This window comes from Podarcis gaigeae, assembly GCF_964106915.1.
Source record: "Podarcis gaigeae genome assembly, chromosome: 3".
Taxonomy (NCBI): Eukaryota; Metazoa; Chordata; class Lepidosauria; order Squamata; family Lacertidae; genus Podarcis; species Podarcis gaigeae.
The window spans coordinates 117,031,877-117,055,969 of NC_139680.1; the positions used below are offsets into that span (position 1 = coordinate 117,031,877).

The window sequence follows — 24,093 nt, forward strand, 5'->3', positions numbered from 1 at the left end:
AGACAATTGAGAGATATAGAATAACACACAAAATGTAACGTGCCAAAACTTTAGACTGTGAACTTAAGTCTTTGTACTGCATAGCGGTCAACGTTTCCCTTTTTAAAAGGGAAATTCCCTTATTCCGAATAGGATTCCTCGCAAGAAAAGGGGAAAGTTGACAGCTATGTTGTACTGTGTCTTGGGGCACAGGGGCGAGGGAATGGAAGCAACTGGAGGACACAAAAAAATAAGTAAGATGTAGAAACAGCAATCTGGAAGACCAAAAGGGAGTAGTTTTTAAGATGAAGAGGTTGGAGACTAAAGTAGGATCAGTTTCCTGTACTTGGGAAAGTAATTTTATTTCAGGAGACCAGATTGCTACTGCTATTAACAAATGGCATTTAGTGATTTTTGTGTGTGTTTTAACGGGTTGTGGCTTTTTTAATGTATTCTTCTTGATCAGTTTTTATCGTAAACCACCTGTGCAAAGGGTGATATATAAATCACCTTTCATCCACATTTAGTCCTTAACAATAACCCTGTAAGGGTGAGAGACAGTGATTGGTGCAAGGTCACCCAGCGAACATTATGGCTGATTGGGGATTTGAACTCGGGTCTCCCAGGTCATAGTCTGAACACTCTAACCACAATGTCTTCCCAGGCACTTTTATCTGCTCAAAATCCCCTTTGCACAGCTGGTTTTCCCACTAGCAGAGGGTGAAAAGGTCATGCAACTTTTCTCCCGCAGTCCAAGAAAAGAAAGGCCACGTAATCATTGAAACATGCTGCGCCCTGCTGCCAAACCTGTGATGAGAGGAGGAAATGGAGCAGGACCTCTGGTGGTGAACATATGGGAATGGGACTCCAAGAGGAGGCAATCCTTGAAGTGAGAAGCGCTTTGCACCTCTACACTGTTCGGAATAGAAGGCTGGGTGGGCATCTAATCCTGGCATCCAATGAAACGTGACCGTGTTGACTTGGTGCTCAATGCAGGAGAGGCTGAGTGAGTGCGAACAGGAACTGGGCCGGAAGATTAAATGGTTTCTCATGCATTGTGGATTTTTGAGAGGATACTTCCCGAGATCCTCTGTGGGCAAAGGAAGGCACACTAGTGCCCAGGGGCAACATGCTGGCATCTTATTTATTTACAAAAAATATTTGCATACTACTGTGTCGTTAAAAAAACTTACACATATTGCAGCAGTTTAAAGCACCAAAAGCGAACAATAAAACCATTAAAAAGACATCAATTAACCATTGTGTGTTATTAACTGTCTGCAAAGGCATGGCGGGATAGACGAGTTTTAAGCAGGTGTTTAAAAGCAGGAACAGAAGGCACCTGCTGAATATCTAGTGGCAGAGAGTTCCAGAGGACTGGGCCGATGACACAAAAGACTTGGTTTCTCACTGTTGTCAAATGAGCCTCACCAACTTAGGGAATGACCAAAGGCAGATGTTTCTGTGATGATGTTAAGGCACGGGTACCTGACTAGAACCTCTCTAAGCCACCTTGGGAACGGCCTACCTTCCCAGAGCTGCAGGCTCTGCGGTGCCACAGAAGGCCAGATTACCAGGCTGTTGGCCTCAAAGAGGGGGTTCTTGAATCTGTTGAGCTCTTCCGGCCGATTCACCCAGGACCACAAGGACATCGTCTTCTGGGGCAGCTTCAGCTTACACCTGGCAAAGAGACCAGCCGTCAGCCACATGTCTCTTTTGAGCATAAAAAACATCAACTCCCTTCACTAAGTCAAGCCTGAGGGTTCAGAAAGCATGGGAGTCACGGGCTTGTTGCCAAATCTTTCCTCTAATTTCTCTGCAAATTTGCAAACAACCTAGAGGAAGATGGATGTCTCTCACACACAAGAGACCTTCATGCTGCCTTTGCCTTAATTCCCATGGAAATTAACAACTTCCCAGCATTATCTAACTGGGCAGCAGATGAGGTAGAGGCACAGAGAATCAAGGGGGCACCAAGTGAAACTCTGGATACCAACACTGACCGCGGGGAAAACAGTAGATCACGTCCTCCTGAATAAGCCAAAGGCAGGTGTGAAGGAACTCTTGCAGGGGCCAATGAAGAGCAAGCCATAAAGCCCGTTTTGCAAATGTAGAAATTGAGAAAATGCGCCTCTTTGCTACTCTGTGCAAATAAACGTGATGTTTCAGCAACACTGCCCAGTAACATGATGCACGGCTTCCCCCTTGTGGTGGGAAACTTAAGCGCATGTGGATTAGCAGGTTATTACACAGTTCAAGGTCACCTCTGAGATATAAACACGGAGGGTTTGCACAAAAATCCAGGCCCACACACTGCTATGATTATTTATTTCATTTGTATACCACTCGGCGGTTCACTACCTGCTAGTCACCTGATATCCTACAAAGCAAAACTCGAAACTAGCTCAGAAGCTCATTTTTTTAAAAAAAGGAAGATTACTGTATGTAAGCAATTGATTAATAAATCAGTGATGATCATAGTTACAGTGGTACCTTGGGTTAAGCACTTAATTCATTCCACAGGTCCGTTCTTAACCTGAAACTATTCTTAACCTGAAGCACCACTTTAGCTAATGGGGCCTCCTGCTGCCTCCGTGCCGCCGCTGCAAGATTTCTGTTCTCATCCTGAAGCAAAGTTCTTAACCCAAGGTACTATTTCTGGGTTAGCGGAGTCTGTAACCTGAAGGAGGAGTTTGGATTTGATATCCCGCTTTATCACTACCCAAAGGAGTCTCAAAGCAGCAAACATTCTCCTTCCCCTTCCTCCCCACAACAAACACTTTGTGAGGTGAGTGGGGCTGAGAGACTTCAGAGAAGTGTGACTGGCCCAAGGTCACCCAGCAGCTGCATGTGGAGGAGCGGGGAAGTGAACCCGGTTCCCCAGATTACGAGTATATCGCTCTAAACCACTACACCACACTGGCTCACTGAAGCGTATGTAACCTGAAGCGTCTGTAACCCGAGGTACCACTGTATTGACTTATTGATTGCCTTTTATGCCACTGCCAAGAGCCTTGTAGATTCCTCATTATGCGCCTCATCCATATTGCACAGTGCAACTGAGACTGCCTAGACCCCTACATCCCTCCGTGTGTTCTCATCCATGATGCAGAGCGCGACTGAAACTGCCTAGGATGCCGACAGCCCTCCCTCTTTGCCTCATGGAACCCCAGAAGCAAAAAGCTCACCTACCTTTCGCTTTCATTGTTGCCCAGGAAAGTGCCGAACTGGGAGGCGTACGAATGCTCAAAGAGCATGATCAGGAAGTGGTAGTTGAACTCGAAGGAGCAGGGGAACTGGCGGAGGATCTGACAGACGCAGTCCAGGAAGAGAAGGAAGACAGGGGCTTCCCACTTCTGCTTGCTGTTGGAGTAGGCAGACTGGGCACAGCGCTGCTGGAATGGGTGGCCGGCCTGCAGGGGCAAAAAATAAATAGAGAGAGGGTCTTTCGTTAGGCAGAGCAAAGGGTACAGCAAGGAAAGAGTTCTTTTAAAAATCTGTAACATGGAAAGCTTAAAAACCAAAGAATTCTAATGGAAAGAGGCACCGTATAGCACCGTATTTTTCGCCCTATAAGACGCACCAGACCACAAGACGCACCTAGTTTTCGGAGGAGGCAAACAAGAAAAAAAATATTCTAATCTCAGAAGCCAGAACAGCAAGAGGGATCGCTGTGCAGTGAAAGCAGCAATCCCTCTTGCTGTTCTGGCTTGTGCGATAGCTGCGCAGCCTGCATTCGCTCCATAAGATGCACACACATTTTCCTTTTCTTTTTAGGATGGAAAAAGTGAGTCTTATAGAGCAAAAAATACAGTATGTCTTTTTGCTGGGTTGCAGAGAGGAAATTCTATGCATAAGCAGAAAAGTGTGTGGCACTTTCCAAATCACAGTAATGGGTCAGGTCCCTGCCCACAAGGAGCTTACAATTTAAGTCCAGGGAGCAAACAGAGGCCAGGTATGGAGTCGTGAGTAACTGGAGGAAGAATGTGCATTTATTTCAATTGCAGGCTTAGTTACAGTAGGATACAGTAGGGGTTATGTGATGGTTGATCGTTAAGGTGGCCACAGTCATTCTGCTAAAAGTGCAAGGATTTCTGCTTCCATCATGGAACTTCTCCTCCCTCTCTCCCTGCACCCTCCGCAGATCTGCTCTGCAGAACTGGGTGAACAACCAGAATAGATTTAAGAGGTGCATGTGTGGAAAAGAGTGGAGGAGTTTGATGCTGCAGCCAGAAGTCCTTCTGCTAGTAGAGCGACTTTGTTGGATATCACCCTTGATGGAAAAATGCCCCAGAAGTGGAAATACCTGTAAGGTTTATTCAAAGTCAAAAGGGACGGTGACAGCTAAGTGGAACCTCCAGAGCAAGAACCAGTGTACCACAGAATACCAACTACTGGGGATCAAACAGAAAGGGCTCTTAGTCCCGCCCTCCCTTTGTGAACATCCCAGAGGCAGCTGACAGCTGGAGCTACTTAAAAGAGTGGAAATTGCTCCAACTTGATGCAGTCATGGCCAACAACTAGGATGGCTTTGGAAGAAGGTTTAGGCAAATTCATGGTTGTAAAAGGTGTTGACATTTCCATTCCACCTTAAGGAACAAGCATGAGATTGTTGCGTGTCACATTCCAGCACCGCTTGCTGGGAACTTCCGTTTGTGTATAGTTTTGCTTTTGCTGTTCTCTCTGAGACGACATGAGAGAGGGAGAGACAACATGTTTCTTTGTTCTGATTTATGTTTAATAAATCTGTAGTTAGCATGAGATTGTTGCGTGTCACATATCTGTTTACATTCCGGCACAGCTTCCTGGGGACTCCCGTTTGTGTATAGCTTTTGCTGTTCTCTCTGAGACGACATGAGAGAGAGAGAGACGATATGTTTCTTTGTTCTGATTTATGTTTAATAAATCTGTAGTTAATGTATGACTTCACAAGCCTCACGCCTATTCTGTGTGCGTAGTCCGGGTCGCTGATTTACGTCGGAGCACGGGCCGATGGATGGAGATGGCACAGCTGGGGCTTGTCAACTGGCTTTCCGGCCCTCCGCATGTCGACAATGGCCACTAGCCACAATGAATGTGTTCTTCCTCCTCTGTTGGGGGCAGTATGCCCCTGAATGCCAACTACGAGGAGTGCCAAGTGGTGAAGATTCCCGTTGCATTCAGGCTTTCATCAGGGCATCTGGTTGGCCACTGGGTGGCGATGGGAAGCTGGACTAGCTGAACCTTCAATCTGATCCTGCCGTCGGGCTTCTTTTGCCAGTCTTCTGCAGTTAGCGCTTCCTGTCCCCACACTAGTAGCTCCCCGCTGTGCCACACACGTCTTTTCAATTTTCTGAAGCGGGTCGTGCACTTGCTAGCTAAACGTGCGCTTATATGCATCCGAGTCGTTTCCCCTTACAAGCCTCCATTTTGACAGATTAAAACGTCAACCCAGACGTGCATGGATGCGTCTCGTGCGGGTCGCTTAATGTTTTGTTACAAGGGGCAAAAAGCGAGGCGCTTCGAGCTGACTGCCGCGAGTCGGCAGTTGCTCGGAAAGGGATGCAGGCCACGGTTTTCCAGCCGGTGATTGTTTTGCAAGAAATGTCGCAGCACATCTCACCATGAGCGAATGCACCGGAGGGGGTACAGTCAAGTGCAAAGCTGCCAAGCGGGCAGGAGGGAGGTGAATGTGGCATGTTGAATTCAAACGCCAGTAACTCTTCGGGATCAGGGGCTGGTTAAGAAGCAGGAAGCCCAGGATGGGGATAAATGGACTCTTCTCCCATTTGGCAGGATGGACGTAGAAAGTGGAGTCCCCAAAGGATCGGTGTTGACACTTGCCTCTTTTATCTTTCGCATGAATAATCTGAAGCAGTGGTTCCTAAAGGGGTGGTACCATTCCCTGGGGGCATCAGGATCAGGGTGGATAAAAATCAATGATTTAAACACACACACACACACACACACACACACACACAGATTTTAAAAATTTAAATCAGTTTTCTATAGTTTTCTGTTTACGTTACGTTATAGTCCAAAGGCTACCCATCAGGAAATAAGGATTTGTTTTAAGTTTTTCATGTGTGCTAAAACTCAGTTAAGTTTTTAAAAATAAAAATAAAAAATTGTTCAACCCCATCAGTTAACAAACATGGATACATATGCTAGAATGTTATTGTTTTAGTAAAATAAATTGTTTAAATTGTTATTAAGGAAATGATTACTCTTCTCCTTCCAATAAAGTACAGCAGAAAAGTTGCCCAAATGTAAACAGTTAACTTATTAAACCTCACAATAATTTCATAATTATCTATCTTTCTAATAGTATAACCAAATCAGTAATTTTTGACTGTAACTGTAAAAACTACTCTGAAAATTTATTATTCCAAAAATGAAACCTTCCTCTGGTTGTAAATATTAATATTATACCAGCAAGAATGAGTCCTTCTGTAAAAAGATTGTTTAAATCAAGTCTTACTGACTAGTGATTTAAACTGTGATTTAAATCGATTTGATCTAAATCAAATCCGGATTTGATCAGGATTACCTATAGGGTTGCTAAGAGGGAAGGGGGCGGCAGCTGTCCCAACCAACAGCCACTGGCAGACCTCTCCACCATGATTTTGCCCTTTTGTTTCTGAGCAGAGTACTTCTTACTGTGGGCTCCTCATCGCACCCAGGAGCTAGCAATTCGTCAGCTCTTACCTGCAGCCACTCCCTCTCAACCAGAGCTTCAAAACCGCGGATGGTCCTGCATCTGGGATCTAGGATGATCTGAGCCAGCGAGGTCACCTGTAGTGTCGAATCTGTGCCTTCAGTCCCATGGACCAGGACAGATGCTCCCTCCCTAGGAAAGGGCCAGAGGAAGGTTGAGAAAGGGAGGCAAATATACTGAGCTGGTGTATGCACAGACAACATATTAAAGGCGGGAACACTTTTTCAGCCCAAGGTCCATGTTCTCTGGCAGGAAACCTTCTGGAGGCCAGAGGTGGGCAAGATCTTACCGGCTGCCCCAGAATAACAACCCCCAATGGTTGTTAGCCAAATTTATTGAGGAGACGTTTTGGTTTCTCAAGGGCTGTTGGCCACAATAGGTGGACAGAGCCTCCACATTCCAGCGTACCTCTGGATATCAGTTTCTTGGAGAAAAACGACAGAGGCTGTGGCCGCCAGCGAGTTTCCTGGAAAACTCTGCTATGAATGCAATAAGAGGACTAGATGGACCTTTGATCGGATCCAGCAGCAATCCTCTTCTTATGTTCTTTATTAACGTTCTAAACAAGCAAAGCTGTTCGGAGCGGCTCATTCCATTAAACTGCAGTTCATCTCGAAAGTCCCAAACAACTTCAGACCTGAGGACTGGAGGCCTTATACATTCCTGCCCAGCAACTGCACTCCTCAAACGGGGCACTGCTAAGCGTACAACATGTTCCCTGTGCGCGTTTTTAGAGCATGCACCAGAAACAGGGCTTTTTGTGTTGCATCTCCAGCCTTCTGGAATCAGCTGCAAACCTAAGTTAGACAAGCACCTAGCGTTTTGATATTCAGGCAACCACTGAAGCCCTTTTTTGTTTGAAAACGCTCTCCCCGAAGTGTGACCCAATCATTTTACGGAATAAAAATTTTGCAATTGTAGAAGCGTGCGTTTTTTTATGTTTAATGGGCCTGCGACCTCCTGGATCCTATCTTACTGCATACCGCTTTGGTGACAGTGACGCTGCTTGTAAACCTGCAAAGAAATAAATAGATAACCGGAAGGTGAGTCCCACCTGTCGATGCACTGAGCAGCCAAGCAGGCAGTGGTCAGGATCTCCTTGATGTGAGTCAGCCAGTTGGAAGCCTCCAGTTTGCTCAGCCAGCGGTCCATGTTGTGCGACTGGTCATTGCAGGCCTCCACTAGCTTGATGAGGCTCTCTTGCAGAATGTTGTACCTGTGGGGAATGTTGTACCGGGTGAAGGAACAAGAATGACCACAATGAGCCTGCAGAGGGATCTGGTTGTACCTGGAGGGCTGAAATGCCCCAGGGATCTATGGCCTTCCTTGTTATAGCAAAACAGCTTTGGTTCGAGACCTGCTCCCTTTGACCTACAGGGCTGACATCAGATGGAGCAGAAAGAGCCCAGGGAATGACTCGGTGGCAACTCTGCGTTTTCCAAGTACACCCTGATCTATACCACCTGGCTTTGGTCACTGGTATACTAACTCCAGGCAATAACATCTTATCTACACACTGAATTTACAGAAAGGAAGCAAGCAGGACAAGAGCTGGAGGCAGGCTGGATAGCAGTGTGCAGAACAACGACAGCAATGCCACAGCTTATCCCCAAGTGGAGCTAACACTGAATTGTGCCATGGCATCGGCCAAAGCATGGCAAGACGCACAGCCTTGCTGTTTGTATCTGGGGACTATGCTTACCTTTGATTCTGCATGTGAATGCACATATATAATACACATCAGTGGTTTGTCTATTAGGACGAAAGGGGCGCTGCCCAACTAATCTCAGCCTGCCTTCTTATTGACAACAAGTCTAAGAGGGTGGAACTGCCTGGCAGCTTCCTCTTCCCCTGCCTCAGTGTTGCCTTTGCAGAACTGAGCCAGGGCTTTTTCGGTCGTGGCCCCGATCTGGTGGAATGCTCTGTCGCAAGAGACTAGGGCCCTGTGGGACTTGACATCTTTCCGCAGGGCCTGCAAGACAGAGCTGTTCCGCCAGGCCTTTGGCCAAGGCACAGCCTGACCCCCTCCTTCTGTAATCCTCATAGCACTCTAGCCCAATGGTTGCCATTAATTTGATTTTGAATTGATTTTAGAATGAACTGATTTTAGAATGTATTTCAATTAATTGATTGTGATTTTATGTAAACTGTGGTTATTTTTACTGTTGTTAGCCGCTCTGAGCCCGGCTTCGGCTGGGGAGGGCAGGATATAAATAAATGATGATGATGATGATGATGATGATGATGAGCTGGAGGACGGGGACACAACAGGTCTTAGTCAGCTCTGGCTTCATCAACTGCCAGTCTCCTTGCCTTCTGCCCTACCACTTCCAAGGGGCAACAGTCTCCAACGCCCACGTGGAAACACAGCAAACCAGATGGGATCCTGGCGGTTGCAATGGGTCTTCCCTCCCAATACACCCCCCAGCAACGGGAAGGGAAGAATCTTGGAAGAGGGCATGTGAGGTGTGGTGTGCACTACAAAGATGCAATTATTTGTTGTGTGCCCTTATTCTTATTAGCTAGAGCAGTGTTTCCCAACCTTGTGCCTCCAGATGTTTTTGGCCTACAACTCCCATCATCCCTGACCACTGGTCTTGCTAGCTAGGGATGATGGGAGTTGTAGGCCAAAAACATCTGGAGGCACAAGGTTGGGAAACACTGAGCTAGAGGATGCAAAGGTCCATATAGTTAAAGCTACGGTTTTCCCAGTAGTGATGTATGGAAGTGAGAGCTGGACCATAAAGAAGGCTGATCGCCGAAGAATGGATGCTTTTGGATTATGGTGCTGGAGGAGACTCTTGAGAGTCCCATGGACTGCAAGATCAAACCTATCCATTCTTAAGGAAATCAGCCCTAAGTGCTCACTGGAAGGACAGATCCTGAAGCTGAGCCTCCAAGACTTTAGCCACCTCAGGAGAAGAGAAGACTCCCTGGAAAAGACCCTGATGTTGGGAAAGATGGAGGGCACAAGGAGAAGGGGACGACAGAGGACAAGATGGTGGGACAGTGTTCTTGAAGCTACCAGCATGAGTTTGACCAAACTGCGGGAGGCAGTGGAAGACAGGAGTGCCTGGCGTGCTCTGGTCCAGGGGGTCACGAAGAGTCGGACACGACTAAACGACTAAACAACAACAACAACGTTGACTTGGGGCTGGGGGGGTCAAAGACTTCACAAGAAAGGGGTGGTCAAGGAGGGATTTCGGGGAAGGAAGATGTGCAATGGCCTGGGCTTAGCATACCCTCTTTGCAGACCCATTAGGTCTTCATAACGGAACGTTCGAAAAAGTATTTCATGGCAGTGAGAATGAACACCGTGACAATCCGTGGGGCTGAGCTTTGGCTAGGTTCGCATTCACATCACACATGCAGACAAATTGGGGACTGGGCAGCAGACTCATCAACCTGACAATCTCAGCTACTAGTCCTCAAGGGGCTCCGCATAAGGGGGATTTATAAGGGACAGAATGCACGGCACCTCCCCTTGACTGGCAGAAGCTTGTATTATGCAAATACAAGCAGAAGCATGCAATTACACTTCATTTTATGTAACTGATACAAATCAGCAAAACAAAAAGGGCCTTTTCTATGGTGGCTCCGTTTGTGGAATGGTCTCCCCAGGGAGGTTCAACTGGTGCCTTCCTTATACGCCTTTAGGTGCTAGGCAAGAACATTCCCATTCAGCCAGGCCTTTGGCTGACTGACGTCTGATGCCCTTTTAAATGTGTTTTGGAAGGGTGTGTGTGTGGAATTACTGGTTTGCTTTTGTTCTTATTTTTATTATGCATCTCATCTTTTTTATATTGCAAGTTTATGTTGTGCAACATCCTGAGATCTACAAAAGCAGTATACAGATTTAATAAATAATAATAAAAATCATAGAATTTTGGCTTTTGTGGGTGACATTCCCCCCCCTTAAGCCAATGGCCTGTGGTTTAGACAGAGACCACTGCATCCAGTCGACCCAGCACGTTCCATGGCTGAGCACGGGTTTGTAACTTCTGCCCGGAGGTCTAAAGCGACCTCCTCTCTCCTGCGTCCAGGGACTGGTCACAGGAAATTTAATTGGTTATGAATTGGGACACTTAATGTCCTTTGATTGGATGCCCACAGGGCAGAAGGGGGAGATGGAGGAGAGGACAAGAAAGCAGAGCAGGAAGGATCTTAATTGAGAGAAGCAAACCTTGGTGAACTCAAGGTCTGTCAGCTGCAGGAGCAGCAAGAAACAGGGGCAATGAACTGTAAGGCACGAAGGCTTACGGGGCAGGATTTAAAAGGAAGCTGACAGGAGCCTCCCGTGGAAATGGATTTCGGGGCTCCCCTTTACTGGACATGCTTACTAGAATGAAACCAATTAAAAGAGGAGTCCACGAAGGTGCTTCACCCAAAACTATAACCAAGAAAACCCCCAAACCCAGACGGCTGTCAGCAATCCAAACACAAAAGAGGATAATTCTCTCCCCTCTACCCACACACTTGAGGAAACTTATCGGGGATAGTTAATTTCTTTAAATAGAAAAGAAAATGTTGCAATTAAGAATGGGCAATCTTTTTAAAAAGATAGAAACCAAGAATTGCATAATTTCTATATGCACCCAGAATTTTATTAATTTTGCATTAGTTTTGTTTTATATTTTTCCTTCCTGTTTTTAATTTGCAAAACTGGTTTTTAAAATGCCCTCACTCATCTTCTCCAAGAGTGAAACTGCACCTCTGCACAAAATGTGATTTTATTTAGAAATAATTTATCTTCTATACTTTTAGAAATATTATTACTTCACAAGTGAAGAACCTGGCATCAACTTTTCAGAATCTAAAAATTCCTGCTGGAGACTAAGGGCTGTGTTTGCAAACAAAAAATATACAGAAATAACCAGATCTGCAGTGCTAGATTAACTCTTCCAAAATCAACCGAAACAAAACTAGTACAGTCAAAACTTGGTTGTTGAACGTAATCCGTTCCGGAAGACCATTCGACTTCCGAAACGTTCAACAACTGAGGTGTGGCTTCCGATTGGTTGCAAGAGCTTCTTGCACTCAAGCAAAAGCTATGTTGGACGTTCGAGTTCCAAGGAACGTTCGAAAACCGGAGCAATTACTTCCGAGTTTTCGGTGTTCGGGAACCGAAATGTCTGAAAACAGAGCTGTTCGAGGACCAAGGTTTGACTGTATGAGGGGTTTTTTACATAAGCCAGTCATTCTCAAGCCCGTGCAAAAATATTCATATTTCTTGGGGTCATGGGAATCCAGTAATGAAGAGGCCCCTGTTACTTTCTATTTTGTGCAGAGCTTCCCTCAACCACTATCTGAAACCCTGCAAAACCATCCTCTGGTTCTAAGGACTGGAAGCTTGATTTAAGCAAAAACGAGAGCCCAAGCTCTCAGTGTGCCATACTAACAAAGTGGGTTTTGTTTCTGTTTTTTTTTTAAAAAAACAATTCCACACCACAGTGCAATCAGGCAATGTGCAATCAGGCAGTTTGTGATATCGTCGCAGGCTGCTTTACGAACTTGGTAGACCACAGAGACAACCCACTCTGGTTGAGTTCACTAGCATGTGCAAACATTGGACTGTAAAATATCCCACCTTAAAATTTTGCTACCCCAGCCTTCCTCCAAAGAGCTCAGAGTGGAGTGCACACATACACCACCTCTGCATCTCCTTAAGCCTCATGCAGTGATTCTAAAAGGAGGCATAGGTAAACTTGGCCCTCCAGGTGTTCTGGGACTACAACTCCCATGATCCCTAGCTAACAGGACCAGGGGTAAGGGATGATGGGAGTTGTAGTCTCAAAAACATCTGGAGGGCCAAGTTTGCCTATGCCTATTCTAAGGGATGCGGGTGGTGCTGTGGTCTAAACCACTGAGCCTCTTGGGCCTGCCGATCAGAATGTGGGCGGTTCGAATCCCCGCGACGGGGAGACCTCCCATTGCTCGGCCCCAGCTCCTGCCAACCTAGCAATTCGAAAGCACACCAGTGCAAATAGATAAATAGGTAAATAGCAGGAAGGTAAATGGCATTTCCGTGCGCTTTGGTTTCTGTCATGGTGTTCCGTTGTGCCAGAAGCAGTACAGTCCTGCTGGCCACATGACCCGGAAAGCTATCTGTGGTCAAACGCCGGCTCCCTCAGCCTGAAAGCGAGATGAGCGCCGCAACCCCATAGTCACCTTTGACTGGACTTAACCATCCAGGCATCCTTTACCTTTAACCTGCAGTGATTCTGCAATGGGCTCCAGGTCTGTAGGAGAATTTCTCCTGCAAGTTCCAAAGAAATCAGAAGCCAGCTCTGTGGTAATCCAGAGCAGGACTTTCTGTGTGGAATAGCATTCCTGTTGAGATACAGCACACACCCACTGTCTGCACTTTCTGGAAATGGCTAGAGACATTTTTGTTCCAACAGGCCTTCCAAGAAGGCAAGGTCCCATAAGAGATATCTGAGTAGATACAGATATCTGTGAGGGGAGGATGCTTGAACTAGATAAGCCATTGACCTGATTCAGCAGGCTCTTCCTATCTGGGAGGCCTCATTCTCCCCATCCCTGTCTTAGAGCTTAGCAACAACCTCACGAGGTCCTTCATACCATGCCTCACTCATCAACTCACCTCTCAATGGACTTGTGGATCCTTCGCCACTGGGGATAGTGGGCTTCCTGCTCAAAGCCTCCCCCTTTGGCCCGGGCTTGCTGAGCGATGCTCAGAGAGCGTGTGTCAATGATGTAGCCCCGCTTGCCAGCTCTCAGCGTGGCGTTAATCAGCTTCTCGTCCTCCTTGCAGCGCCTCCCGTTGGTACCCGTGAGCGGCTGGCTGCTGCGCATCATCACCTAGGAAGGGCAAACGGTTTCCAGTGAGCAGGCGATGCCTCAGCCGAGTTTTCCACCGGCCCACAGATCTGACACCTAACTTGAAGATGAATGTCCGCTCGGCCCAAAGGCAAAATGGGCGTTAAGAATCCTTGGTGTGGGAAAGCAAAGACTTCCATTTATCTTGCCAACCCATCTGCTTGGCAAACGCGCCCCCCCCACATCTCCCCTAAACACAAAGGTAGCGGGATGAAAGTTGGTATGCACACACAGGGCACAATTTTAGGTTAAAATGCCAAAAATGTAGTGCAACCTATGCACTAGTTTTCAAAGGAATGATGTTATCTCCCACTTGGACTACTGTAATATGCTCTATGTGGGGCTACCTTTGAAGGTAATCCGGAAACTACAACTAATCCAGAATGCGGCAGCTAGACTGGTGACTGGGAGTGGCTGCTGGGACCACATAATACCAGTCCTGAAAGAACTACATTGGCTCACAGTACGTTTCCGAGCACAATTCAAAGTGTTGGTGCTGACCTTTAAAGCTTTAAACGGGCTCTGTCCTGCATACCTGAAGGAGCGTCTCCACCCCCATCGTTCAGCCCAGACACTGAGGTCCAGCGCCGAGGGCCTTCTGGCGGTTCCCTCACTGTGAGAAGCCAAGTTACAGGGAACCAGGCAGAGGGCCTTCTCGGTAGTGGCGCCCGCCCTGTGGAACGCCCTCCCATCAGATGTCAAAGAGAACAACAACTACCAGACTTTTAGAAGACATCAGAAGGCAGCCCTGTTTAGGGAAGCTTTTATTGTTTGATACATTACTGTATTTTAATATTTTGTTGGAAGCAGCCCAGAGTGGCTGGGGAAGCCTAGCCAGATGGGCGGGGTATAAATAATAAATTATTATTATTATCATTATCATTATTATATGAGAATATGCAGGTCCAGAACTCTACATTTCAAGTTGAAACTCATCCACCTGGACTCACCCCCATCCCCTGAGCAGAAACCAAGGTGATTATTCCATCAGCTGAAACATTTCTGCTTTTCAGACAGACCAATCTCCTCTCCTCTCAACGCACCGCTCACTGTCCATCGGGTGCAAGAACCACGGCTTTGCAAGCATGGCTCTGTATTCTTTGATTGCAGCAGCCTGCACCAAGCTTGGCCCCTCCAGATATTTTTGGACTACAACACCCATCATCCACAGCCAGCATGGTGTGATGATGGGAACTGCAGTCCAAAAATATCTGGAGGGGCCAAGCTTGGTGCAGGCTGATTGGTAGGCTTGTTGGGGCTGAATTCATCATGCTCTTTTTAAAAAAAAGTTTCTGAGCTTCTGCTTTTATGGCTTTTACTCTACATACACCCTGTCGGAAGATGCACAGAGTGGCTGGGGCAACCTAATCAGATTGGTGGGGTAAAATCAATCAATCAAAATATACATAAGAAGCTGCTTTGCAGAGGTCGACCTCACTGGACAGGGAGAGTACAAATAATTAAACATGTACTGCTGTCTTTCTACTTGGGTTGGCTCTAGGTAAGTGTACAAGCCACCTTCACAGAACTGTAGAGCTGGAAAGGGAACCCCAGCGGTCTTCTAGTCCAACCCCTGCAATGCAGGTATCACAGCTAAACAATCACTAACTTATGGCCGTCCCCCTCTTTTAAAACCTCCAATGAAGGACAGTCTGCCACCTTCTGAAGTAGTCTGTTCCACCGTCGAACAGCTCTTACCGTCAGAAAGTTCTTCCTAAGGTTTAGTTGCAATTTCCTTTCTTGTAACTTGAACCCAATAGTTAGGTGTCTTCCCCTCCGGAGTGGCAGAAAACAAGCCTTCCATGGAGGCGCAGATTGCAGCTATAACAAAGGCGGAATTTCTTCATCTCCGCCAAGGTAAGCAGTTGGCTCCTTACCTCTCTCGCCCTGACCTAGCCACTGTGATCCACATGACAGTCACCTCCAGATTTGATTATTGTAACTCACTCTATATGGGGCTGCCCTTGAGAATGACTCAGAAACTTCAGCGGGTGCAGAATCCTGCGGCGAGACTCCTTACAGGGTCCTCGCCGCGGGATCACATTCACCCAGTGCTATACCAGCTGCACTGGCTCCCGGTGGAGTACAGGATCAGGTTTAAGGTGCTGGTTTTAACCTTTAAAGCGCTATTTGGCTTAGGACCCTCGTACCTACGGGACCGCCTCTCCTGGTATGTCCCACGGAGGACCTTACGGTCTTCAAACAAAAACATCTTGGAGGTCCCAGGCCACAGGGAGGTTAGGCTGGCCTCAACCAGAGCCAGGGCTTTTTTGGCTGTGGCTCCAATCTGGTGGAACGCTCCGTCACAAGAGACTAGGGCCCTGCGGGACTTGACATTTTTCCGCAGGGCCTGCAAGACGGAGCTGTTCTGTCTGGCCTTTGGCCAAGGCACAGTCTGACCCTCTCCTTTGGTAATCCTCACAGAACTCTAGCCCAATGGTTGCCATTAATTTGATTTTGAATTGATTTTAGAATGAATTGATTTTAGAATGCTGTGTTATTTTATTATTGTTAGCCGCTCTGAGCCTGGCTTCGGCTGGGGAGGGAGGGATATAAATAAAATTTATTTTTATTATTATCTTCCATGGAATAGTCCTTCAGGTATCTGAAGATGACCATCCTATCACCTCTCAGTCTTCTCTTCTCCAAGCTGAGGATACCCAGCTCCCCAACTGCTACCTTGCACAGGGCATATCTCAGCGACCAACTCACCATCCCATTTTTCTTGTGGTAATAGCTGAGGACCGGGAAGCGCCCACCGTGGCGGAAGGTGGAAACTTTCCAGAGGGATTCGTCGTCAATTGATTTGGGGACAGTGACAATTGGCGGGTAAGAGGGGCAGACAGAGAAATCTTTGTTGATGTAGCTCAACCGCCATTCGTTTGTCTGGAGGGGAGAAAAATCATGGTTAACTAAGGTAATGTGATGGGATTTCCAGAGGTGGGGGATCAGAAATGATAGTAAACTACTGTGGCTTTAAGCCATCAGATTTCAGGAGCAGACAAAAGTCCCCAAGGATGCTCAGCCGGCTAAGAGCAGCCACTTTGCAACCCGGTTTTCCTGACTCATTTTTCCTCCTAATCGTGCCACATACCCACCCACTTAGCTGCCTCTTCAAGAGACATCTTGTCGATTGGCCTTCCCCGCCTCTCAGCACTGCTACATAATTTAGCACCCTACAAGGCAGCCACTTTGTGGAGCTTTAAACAAAGCTGGTGTGTAAAATCAGACACACACAGACAGGGAGGAGACTGGCAGATTCTGCAATCCCACAAGTGCAGAGGTCAATGCCAAACACAAGCTGTATTTACTTAATCCAGGGCTGGGGAAGCTTTTCCAGCCTGAGGGCGTGAGAAGTCTTACAAGGCTGCAACAAAAAACACTGTGCCAGAAGGGGTGGGGTTTTTACTCTGCACCTCATGAGCTGAATGGTCTTCCCCAGGGTTGGTTGGAAGTGATTTCCCCTCCAAATGGTACTGCTCATTCCATGGAGAATCATGTCGCCTCCCCATCCCCACTACAAGTTCCCATTTTATGCAAGTTCGCTCTCCCTAAGCGCAGCAGGAGAGGCATTGCTCCATGAACAGGGACTTACAACTGAACTGAGAAGCTCAAATTCCCGTTCCGGCAAGAAGGAGTGCCAGCCATCCTCGATGACTTCAAACATGGGCCGGTAAAAGAAAGGATACATCAGGGTGATGGAATCCAAGGTGGACAGTGCCTGCGGGACGGAAAGCACAGACATGCAGAGACTTAATTTTATCAAACAATCCTGAAGATTCAGTGGGTCTCGGCCCCTTAAGACACATTTTGCTTCCGCAGCCCCTGTTTATTATTTATTTAAAGCATCTGTACAGCGCTCTTCGGCCAAAAAGGCTCCCACACACATACAATCGCGTAAAACAAGACAGGTGGGTGTCGGCTTATAAGCAGAGAAAAAGCACGGCACACAAGGGGAAAGGGCCAAGGAGGGAAGAGGAAAACCAAAATCAAAACGCAGGCACCAATTTCTAAAGAGTTGTTCTTATAATGAGCTGGGGCAGGAACTGCACAACGGAGCTGGGCTTTTGGCAAAGGGGTAAGTTCAGCTTCCCATTTCTCCCACTGAGGCAATCTGCTGGAATGGCTGCAGGGATGGGAGGCCTGGTGGAACTGGCTACATGCAGGCTATCCCAGTGCATGGTACACAGGGTACAGGAAGGAACAGGTCTGCCCTTTGCCAATTTTTTTTTTTTTTTTTGCTTTGTTACTAGGAGTGCCTAAAGGTAAAGGTAAAGGTACCCCTGCCCGTACGGGCCAGTCGTGTCCGACTCTAGGGTTGTGTGCCCATCTCACTTAAGAGGCCGGGGGCCAGCGCTGTCCGGAGACACTTTCGGGTCACGTGGCCAGCGTGACAAGCTGCTCTGGCGAGCCAGCACAGCACAGCACACGGAAACGCCATTTACCTTCCCGCTATAAAGCGGTACCTATTTATCTACTTGCACTTAAGGGTGCTTTCAAACTGCTAGGTGGGCAGCAGCTGGGACCAAAAGACGGGAGCTCACCCCGCCGCGGGGATTCGAACCGCCGACCATGCGATTGGCAAGCCCTAGGCGCTGAGGTTTTACCCACAACGCCACCCGCGTCCTACTAGGAGTGCCTACCATATCCTAGTTCTGGACACCAGGCCGCCTTACAACATTCAGCATTCAGAAAGTCACAGAGAAATGTAAAAGCTGGGAGTGGTGCAGCTATCACAAGTAGGAGGTGCACAGAGAATGAAGCTGCACCTTAGAGCAGCCCAGTCTGAATAATGGGGATTAAGGGAGGTGTGTTATCTCCTGAACACTTATGAAGCCCTCCTCCTCCTCTTTCCGCTGGTCCGCACTTAAGTTTCTTTGCCCAGCCAGACTGACTTTTCCTCTTGCCTTCCTGATGGTTCGCTGTTTTATCAACATTCCACTGATGACAGCTTTCCCCTTGGAGCAGGCTTTCTCAACCTGTGGGTCCCCAGATGTTGTTGAACTACAACTCCCATCACCCCTAGCTAGCAAGGCCAGAGCTCAGGGATGATGGGAGTTGTAGTCCAACAACATCTGGGGACCCACAGGTTGGGAACCGCTGCCTTAGAGGAATGTTCGCAAACATTCCATGACATCACAGCAGCTCAGCCAATGACTAAGGCTGCTGGTGAGAGTGAGGTTTCGGCCCATCAGAGCTACCCTTCGAGATGGGGGACTATATCTGTGAATATGGAATGAGATGATCCCTGTGTTCTAATAAGCAAACAGAACATCTCCCAACTCCTCAGATATATGCTATTTTTATACACACATCCTTGCATTTTTATTTTCTTGATTCTCAAAGGTTGAACGATCATAAAAAAAAATAAAAAATCCCACTGCTCTTGTGGAACTGAGCACCACCCTAGCTTCCAACGAGGACCCCTGAAAAAGCGGGTCAGGTTTTTGCCATTTTCTCTCGACTTCTACAGATCAGCTTACCTCAATGGAGCCAGCTATGTTCAAAGACTCCTCCATGCCGGGGATGTCAAGCTGGATAATCCGCAGGTCTTTGCATTTGATGATGATGGTGCCGATGGTGCCAACAAAACTGCAGCAACACAAAAGGCAGGTGCGTTTAAGAGGAGGATGCAAGGATGCTCTGCAGGGATGCTCTGCAAGCCTGCAAAGGCAGCCGCTTACAGTAAACCTGCTGAATTCAACAGCAAGCAGCGCAACCAACAAGAGGTTATAACCCATCACAATGTAGCTGCAAACACACCCTTCATTTAATGCGCAGAAGTAGCTGGTTTGAAAAATGGTAAGAACAGAACTGCAAGTGATCTTAGCAAGGGGTAGGATATGATTCGTAAAGGAGAATTGTCAAGTGGGAAGGGGGTTGCTCGGCTTTTCCCACACCTGCTGGTTTGCTCCTGCAAGTATTCCACCCACCACTGTCCAAAACATTAAACATTCTGTAACCTTACAATTAAGTGGTATGCAAATAAATAAATATGAAGCACCATCCTTCGCCTCTGCAGAGCCTGCCCGCGGGTCTCTTTGGTTCCTTCACTTACCTAAGACATAGATTTCCCTCCCAAACCATGAGGGCTAGGAGCTTGGTATTATAATTTGATGGTAGTGCAGAAAGGAGAGAGACTGCAATGACACAGAACTCTGCAGGGGATGCATAGAAGAGCCTTTGCTCATACAGAAAACTGGAATGAGGAGGACTCCGATCCCGTCAGTTTGAAGCATTAGAAGCAGAGAAAGTGAAGTGGGCTTAAAAAGAGGAAAGCGGATCACAGTTGTGATCAGGTTAAGCTCAATCAAGCAACCAGCAAGGATTAGGGAGAGTCAGACATGAAGGGCCAGACATAAAAGATCAGGATTTCCATGGCGAGGGACTGCTAAGTCATTGGCGCAGACGCACCAAATTAGCAGGAGTGGATGAGGTCAGCCAGGGATTTGCGGGTTACATTATGCACTGTCAGGTCTAAACAATCCTTTGGTCTAATGCAAGGATTCTTAAAACTTTTGACCCTATACTGCATGTAGCACACATGCTTCCTCAATAGGAAACAGTTTCCCCACACAGGAAGACACTGCTCAGTGTATGAAGAAGGTCCTGGGTATCTCCACGTAAAGCCTTCCTGAAACCCTGGAGAGCTGCTGCCAGCCAGTGTGGACAATATTGAGCTAAATGGGCCAAAGGTTCAATTCAGTAAAAGGCAGCTTTCTCCCTTCCTGCAAATAGCTGAGCCTCTCTCTGTTGCTTCAGGCATCTTATCAGGGAGGAAACCCGATAACAAGGGAGTGTTGTGTTTACATTGGCAGTTTTTTGCTTATTTCCTGCTGAACATGTGTTAGTACTACAAAACCCAAGTTTTACTGATGTCCTAGCCAAGCTTGGATAACAGGAAGGCTGTTTGTCTTCCACCTCTTTCCAGTTATTTACCCAGAGGCAACTAAGACAGGTGCACAAAGTGACGTCTGTGGCCGCTGAACATTTTGGGGAGGGGAGGGGAGTGGAACTGGAAGGGACCACGAGGGTCATCTAGTCCAACCCCCTGTAAGGCAGGAATCTTTTTGCCCAACGTGGGGCTCAAACCTTCCACCCCTGAGACTAAGAGTCTTGTGATCTAATTAATAAAAATAAATAAGAAATACAAAGGCGACACCCATGGCAGGGACCTGGTTATCCAGCTGGGAACGTCTATTGGAACAAATACGTCTTCTGTGGTTTCCAGAAGGTTCAGATAGCAAGCGCCTGTCGTATCTCAGCAGGAATGCTCTTCCACAGGGGCTGATGGGAGGCATATTCCAGTTACCTTATGACTTTTACAGCATGCATTTTGATTTACTTAAAACTGTTGTCTTTGGGGAGGCGTGAGAAGGAAATGCAACAAGTGGCACATAAAGAATGTTCTTTTAAAAATCTTTTCTAGGGAAATACATACAGTTCAAACCCAGGCCACATCCGCACAACATGCTGCTCCCCTCCCAGGACTACAATTGCTACTGTAGGACTCCCTCTTCCCAGGGAACGCTGGGAATGTAACTCTGTGAGGGGGATAAAGGGGTCCCTGAACAACTCGTGGCAACCTGAACTAACTACAGCTCTGAGTTCTTTGGGGGAAGCTGTGACTGTTTATAAAGTGGAATTGTGGCATTTTAAATGTACAATGTGGATGCAGCCTCTGTATAAGGGACACAGGAAGCTGCCTTATACAGAGTCAGGCCATTGGTCAGTGTTGTCTACTCTGACCAGCATCAGCTCTCCAGGGTCTCAGATGGAGATCATTTCCCAGCCCAAAGTGGAGATGCCGGGGATTTAACCAGGCAGAGGCAAACTTGGCCTTCCAGATGTTTTGGGACTACAACTCCCATCATCCCTAGCTAACAGGACCAGTGGTCAGGGAAGATGGGAGCTGTAGTCCCAAAACATCTGGAGGGCCGAGTTTGCCTATGCCTGGATTAAACCTTCTGAATGCAGAGCAGATGTGCTACTCCCTGAGCTACTGCCCCTCCCCACCTTCACAACCCCATAGAAGTGACTAGCCAGCCACTATAGGACATTAACGCCCTTCCAAGTAATCCTGTAAATTGCCAAATGGCCCTGGTAATATTTTTAAATAGATCAACCAGCCACTGCTGCCCTTACAAGGAGAAGCTCCGCTGCGCCAGTTCCCCATTTACTCGCATTCAAGGAAATTGCAAAAGAGCCTGGCAGGAGGGCAAGCAGGTTAATTGTCCCATTTCAACACTGTTCCAAACTGCTTGCTGCTCTTTAGTTCGGAAGAAAGGAACGCGTGCCAGAGAGTAGGATGCGAGAACAAAAATGAAGGCTCCGCAGACTGCAGCTCGTCTTTCTCTACCAGGCTACCGGGAGAAAAGCAACGCTGAGCCCTTGCAAGCAAATTGCCTCTTGCTCGCTCGGGATTTTGAAAACGGCAGGGGAGAAGTCATGGAGACAAAGGCGGAGGAGGGACCCAAACCGTATAAACTTCAATGCCTTTCCCAAAGTATGGTCCCACCCACCTGCATCTAGCTTACAGCCTCATTCTGGGTAGCAGTGGGCTCAGGACAAACAAAAGGAAGTTATTTCTTCTGCAAAATTACCTTACGGCAGGGGTTGCTAATGTGGTGCCCGTGGGTGCAATGATACCCCTTACAGGCTTCTCCTGATGCCCACAAAGCCTCTGGCCTCCCCCCGGCACTGCCACTTGCCGCCCTTCTTGGCCATGAGATGGTGAGGGGTGATCACGCCTGCCTCCTTTGGAAAGTCCCTACAGTTGAGCTAGGAAGTTGGAAGATTGACGCTCTTCCCCACTTCCTCTTATGTGCTTCTCAAGGCTCAGATTAATTCTACTCGATCCGACTTTTATCCAGATCCCTTGGAAAGTGAAGTGTGTCCACACGAACGTTCTGTCTGTCTCTCATTTGGGGGTGGGAATTAATCTGAGGCAGGGGAAGAATTAAGCTACCAGAAGTATGGTGCCGAAGGCACCCACTTAAAAACCCAAAGGCGCTCACTTAAAAATCCAAATGTGCCCACGAGCCCTATGGAAAGGGCATTTGAAAGAAAGATCAAGCACATTCATGGAGGTCAATTAGGTCTCCTTGTGCCTACAAGTTAAGGAAGCTAAGCAGAGCCTCCATGCTCAGGGACAGTATACCACAAAATAACAGGAGTGGGGCAATGCAAATAGACAGGCCCACTGCCTTCAAGCCCTACTTGTGGGCTCCCTGTGGGCATTTGGCTGGCTGCTCCAGGAAGCAAGTTGCTGAACTAGATGCAGCTTGTAGTCTGACCCATCAGTTTAGATATGGTGATTAATCCCCAGAGTCCTGCCCTCCAGGCTGCAAATATAAAAACTGACAGCCATAAAGTAAAATTCAGTTGAGTATGAGCAGACCTTTCCCTTGTTTAAAGGCAGAGACTGAGTCTTTCCCAGAATTGTGAACTGTAGCAGAGGTGGGGAACCTGTGGCTTTCCAGACAACAATGCGGGACTACAATTCCCATCATCCCTCAACATTGGCCGTACTGGCTGGGGCAGATGGGAGTTGGGAGTCCAACAACATCTGAGGGGTGGCAGGTTCCCCACTCCTAACCAGCAGGAAAAGTCAAAAGGATAAAACTGATCCTTAGCTAATCTGACTAGGGCAAAAGTTCTTCCTGACCACAACTGAAAAAAATAATCAAGTCCTGAGGCATATGCGTTGGCAGGGCAGGGCATCCACCCACTCAGTTAAGGGAAATATTACAAGCACGCCAAGTCATGCTTCATTCTCGCAGAAGGGCTGCATCTCAGTGGTAGTGCATCTCTTTGGCACACAGAATGTGCCAGCCTCAATCCCTGGCATCTCGACAGGGCTGAATGGCTGCCCTTTCAAAATCCAGGAGAGCCACTGCCAGTTAATGTACACAGTACTGAGCTAGATGGACCAGTGGTCCGACTCTGTACTACATAGCTTTCTATGTTCCTTAGGCCAGGATAGCTCAGTTGGTTAGGGCATGGTGCTGATAATGCCAAGGCCACAGGTTCGATCCCCAGACAGGACATACAATACATATTCCTGCATTGCTAGGGGTTGGATGAGATGATCCTCAGGGTCTCTTCCAACTCTATAATTCTATGATTCCATCCTTGGTTAAGACCCAGCACAAAACCAGGCATGCTTACACCCTCGTTCATTTCCATGGGATAGCAGGACACTGGCGTGTAACCACTGTTGCTGTCCAATAAGATCTGTACATTCCTTATGTCTAAATGTCAGCTCAATAATACTTAGGTGGTCAGCCCCGGCAACCCCTCCTCTTTCAGTAAAATGGAGAATAATTAAACTGGGTTGCTTGGAATGGTGTTGAGTCCATAGATACATTTCTTCAGTGTCCTGTAAAAAATTATTATCCCAACAAACAGTGTTGAAGGCAACAGAAAAAGAAAATATACCTAACAGAAAAAAACAAGGCAGGCTGGAACACATTAATTAAACTTTACAATGGTCATAAAAAACAGCTTATGAGACTGAAGACCTGTCTGAATAATCGAGCCAGCAGAAGGTAATTATAGAGCAGAAATGGGCTAGT

At 47.3% G+C, this 24,093-nt stretch overlaps 2 protein-coding genes across 5 annotated transcripts in view; both read right to left on the reverse strand.

Moving 5' to 3' along the window:
- The window catches only part of LOC310841933 (L-threonine 3-dehydrogenase, mitochondrial-like), a 138,365-nt gene that overhangs the window by 45,453 nt on the left and 68,819 nt on the right, over nucleotides 1–24,093 (reverse strand). The window lies entirely within an intron of this gene.
- The window catches only part of MTMR9 (myotubularin related protein 9), a 33,779-nt gene that overhangs the window by 6,760 nt on the left and 2,926 nt on the right, over nucleotides 1–24,093 (reverse strand). For all 4 annotated transcript variants that reach the window (XM_083733473.1, XM_083733472.1, XM_083733471.1 and 1 more), the window contains exons 3-10: nucleotides 19,000–19,108; nucleotides 17,112–17,237; nucleotides 16,229–16,402; nucleotides 13,281–13,498; nucleotides 7,731–7,892; nucleotides 6,667–6,808; nucleotides 3,172–3,392; nucleotides 1,508–1,659 (exon numbers count right to left, since the gene is read on the reverse strand). In XM_083733473.1, the coding sequence (XP_083589599.1) occupies nucleotides 1,508–1,659; nucleotides 3,172–3,392; nucleotides 6,667–6,808; nucleotides 7,731–7,892; nucleotides 13,281–13,498; nucleotides 16,229–16,402; nucleotides 17,112–17,237; nucleotides 19,000–19,108 (1,304 nt within the window). The remainder of the gene's footprint in view (nucleotides 1–1,507; nucleotides 1,660–3,171; nucleotides 3,393–6,666; nucleotides 6,809–7,730; nucleotides 7,893–13,280; nucleotides 13,499–16,228; nucleotides 16,403–17,111; nucleotides 17,238–18,999; nucleotides 19,109–24,093) is intronic.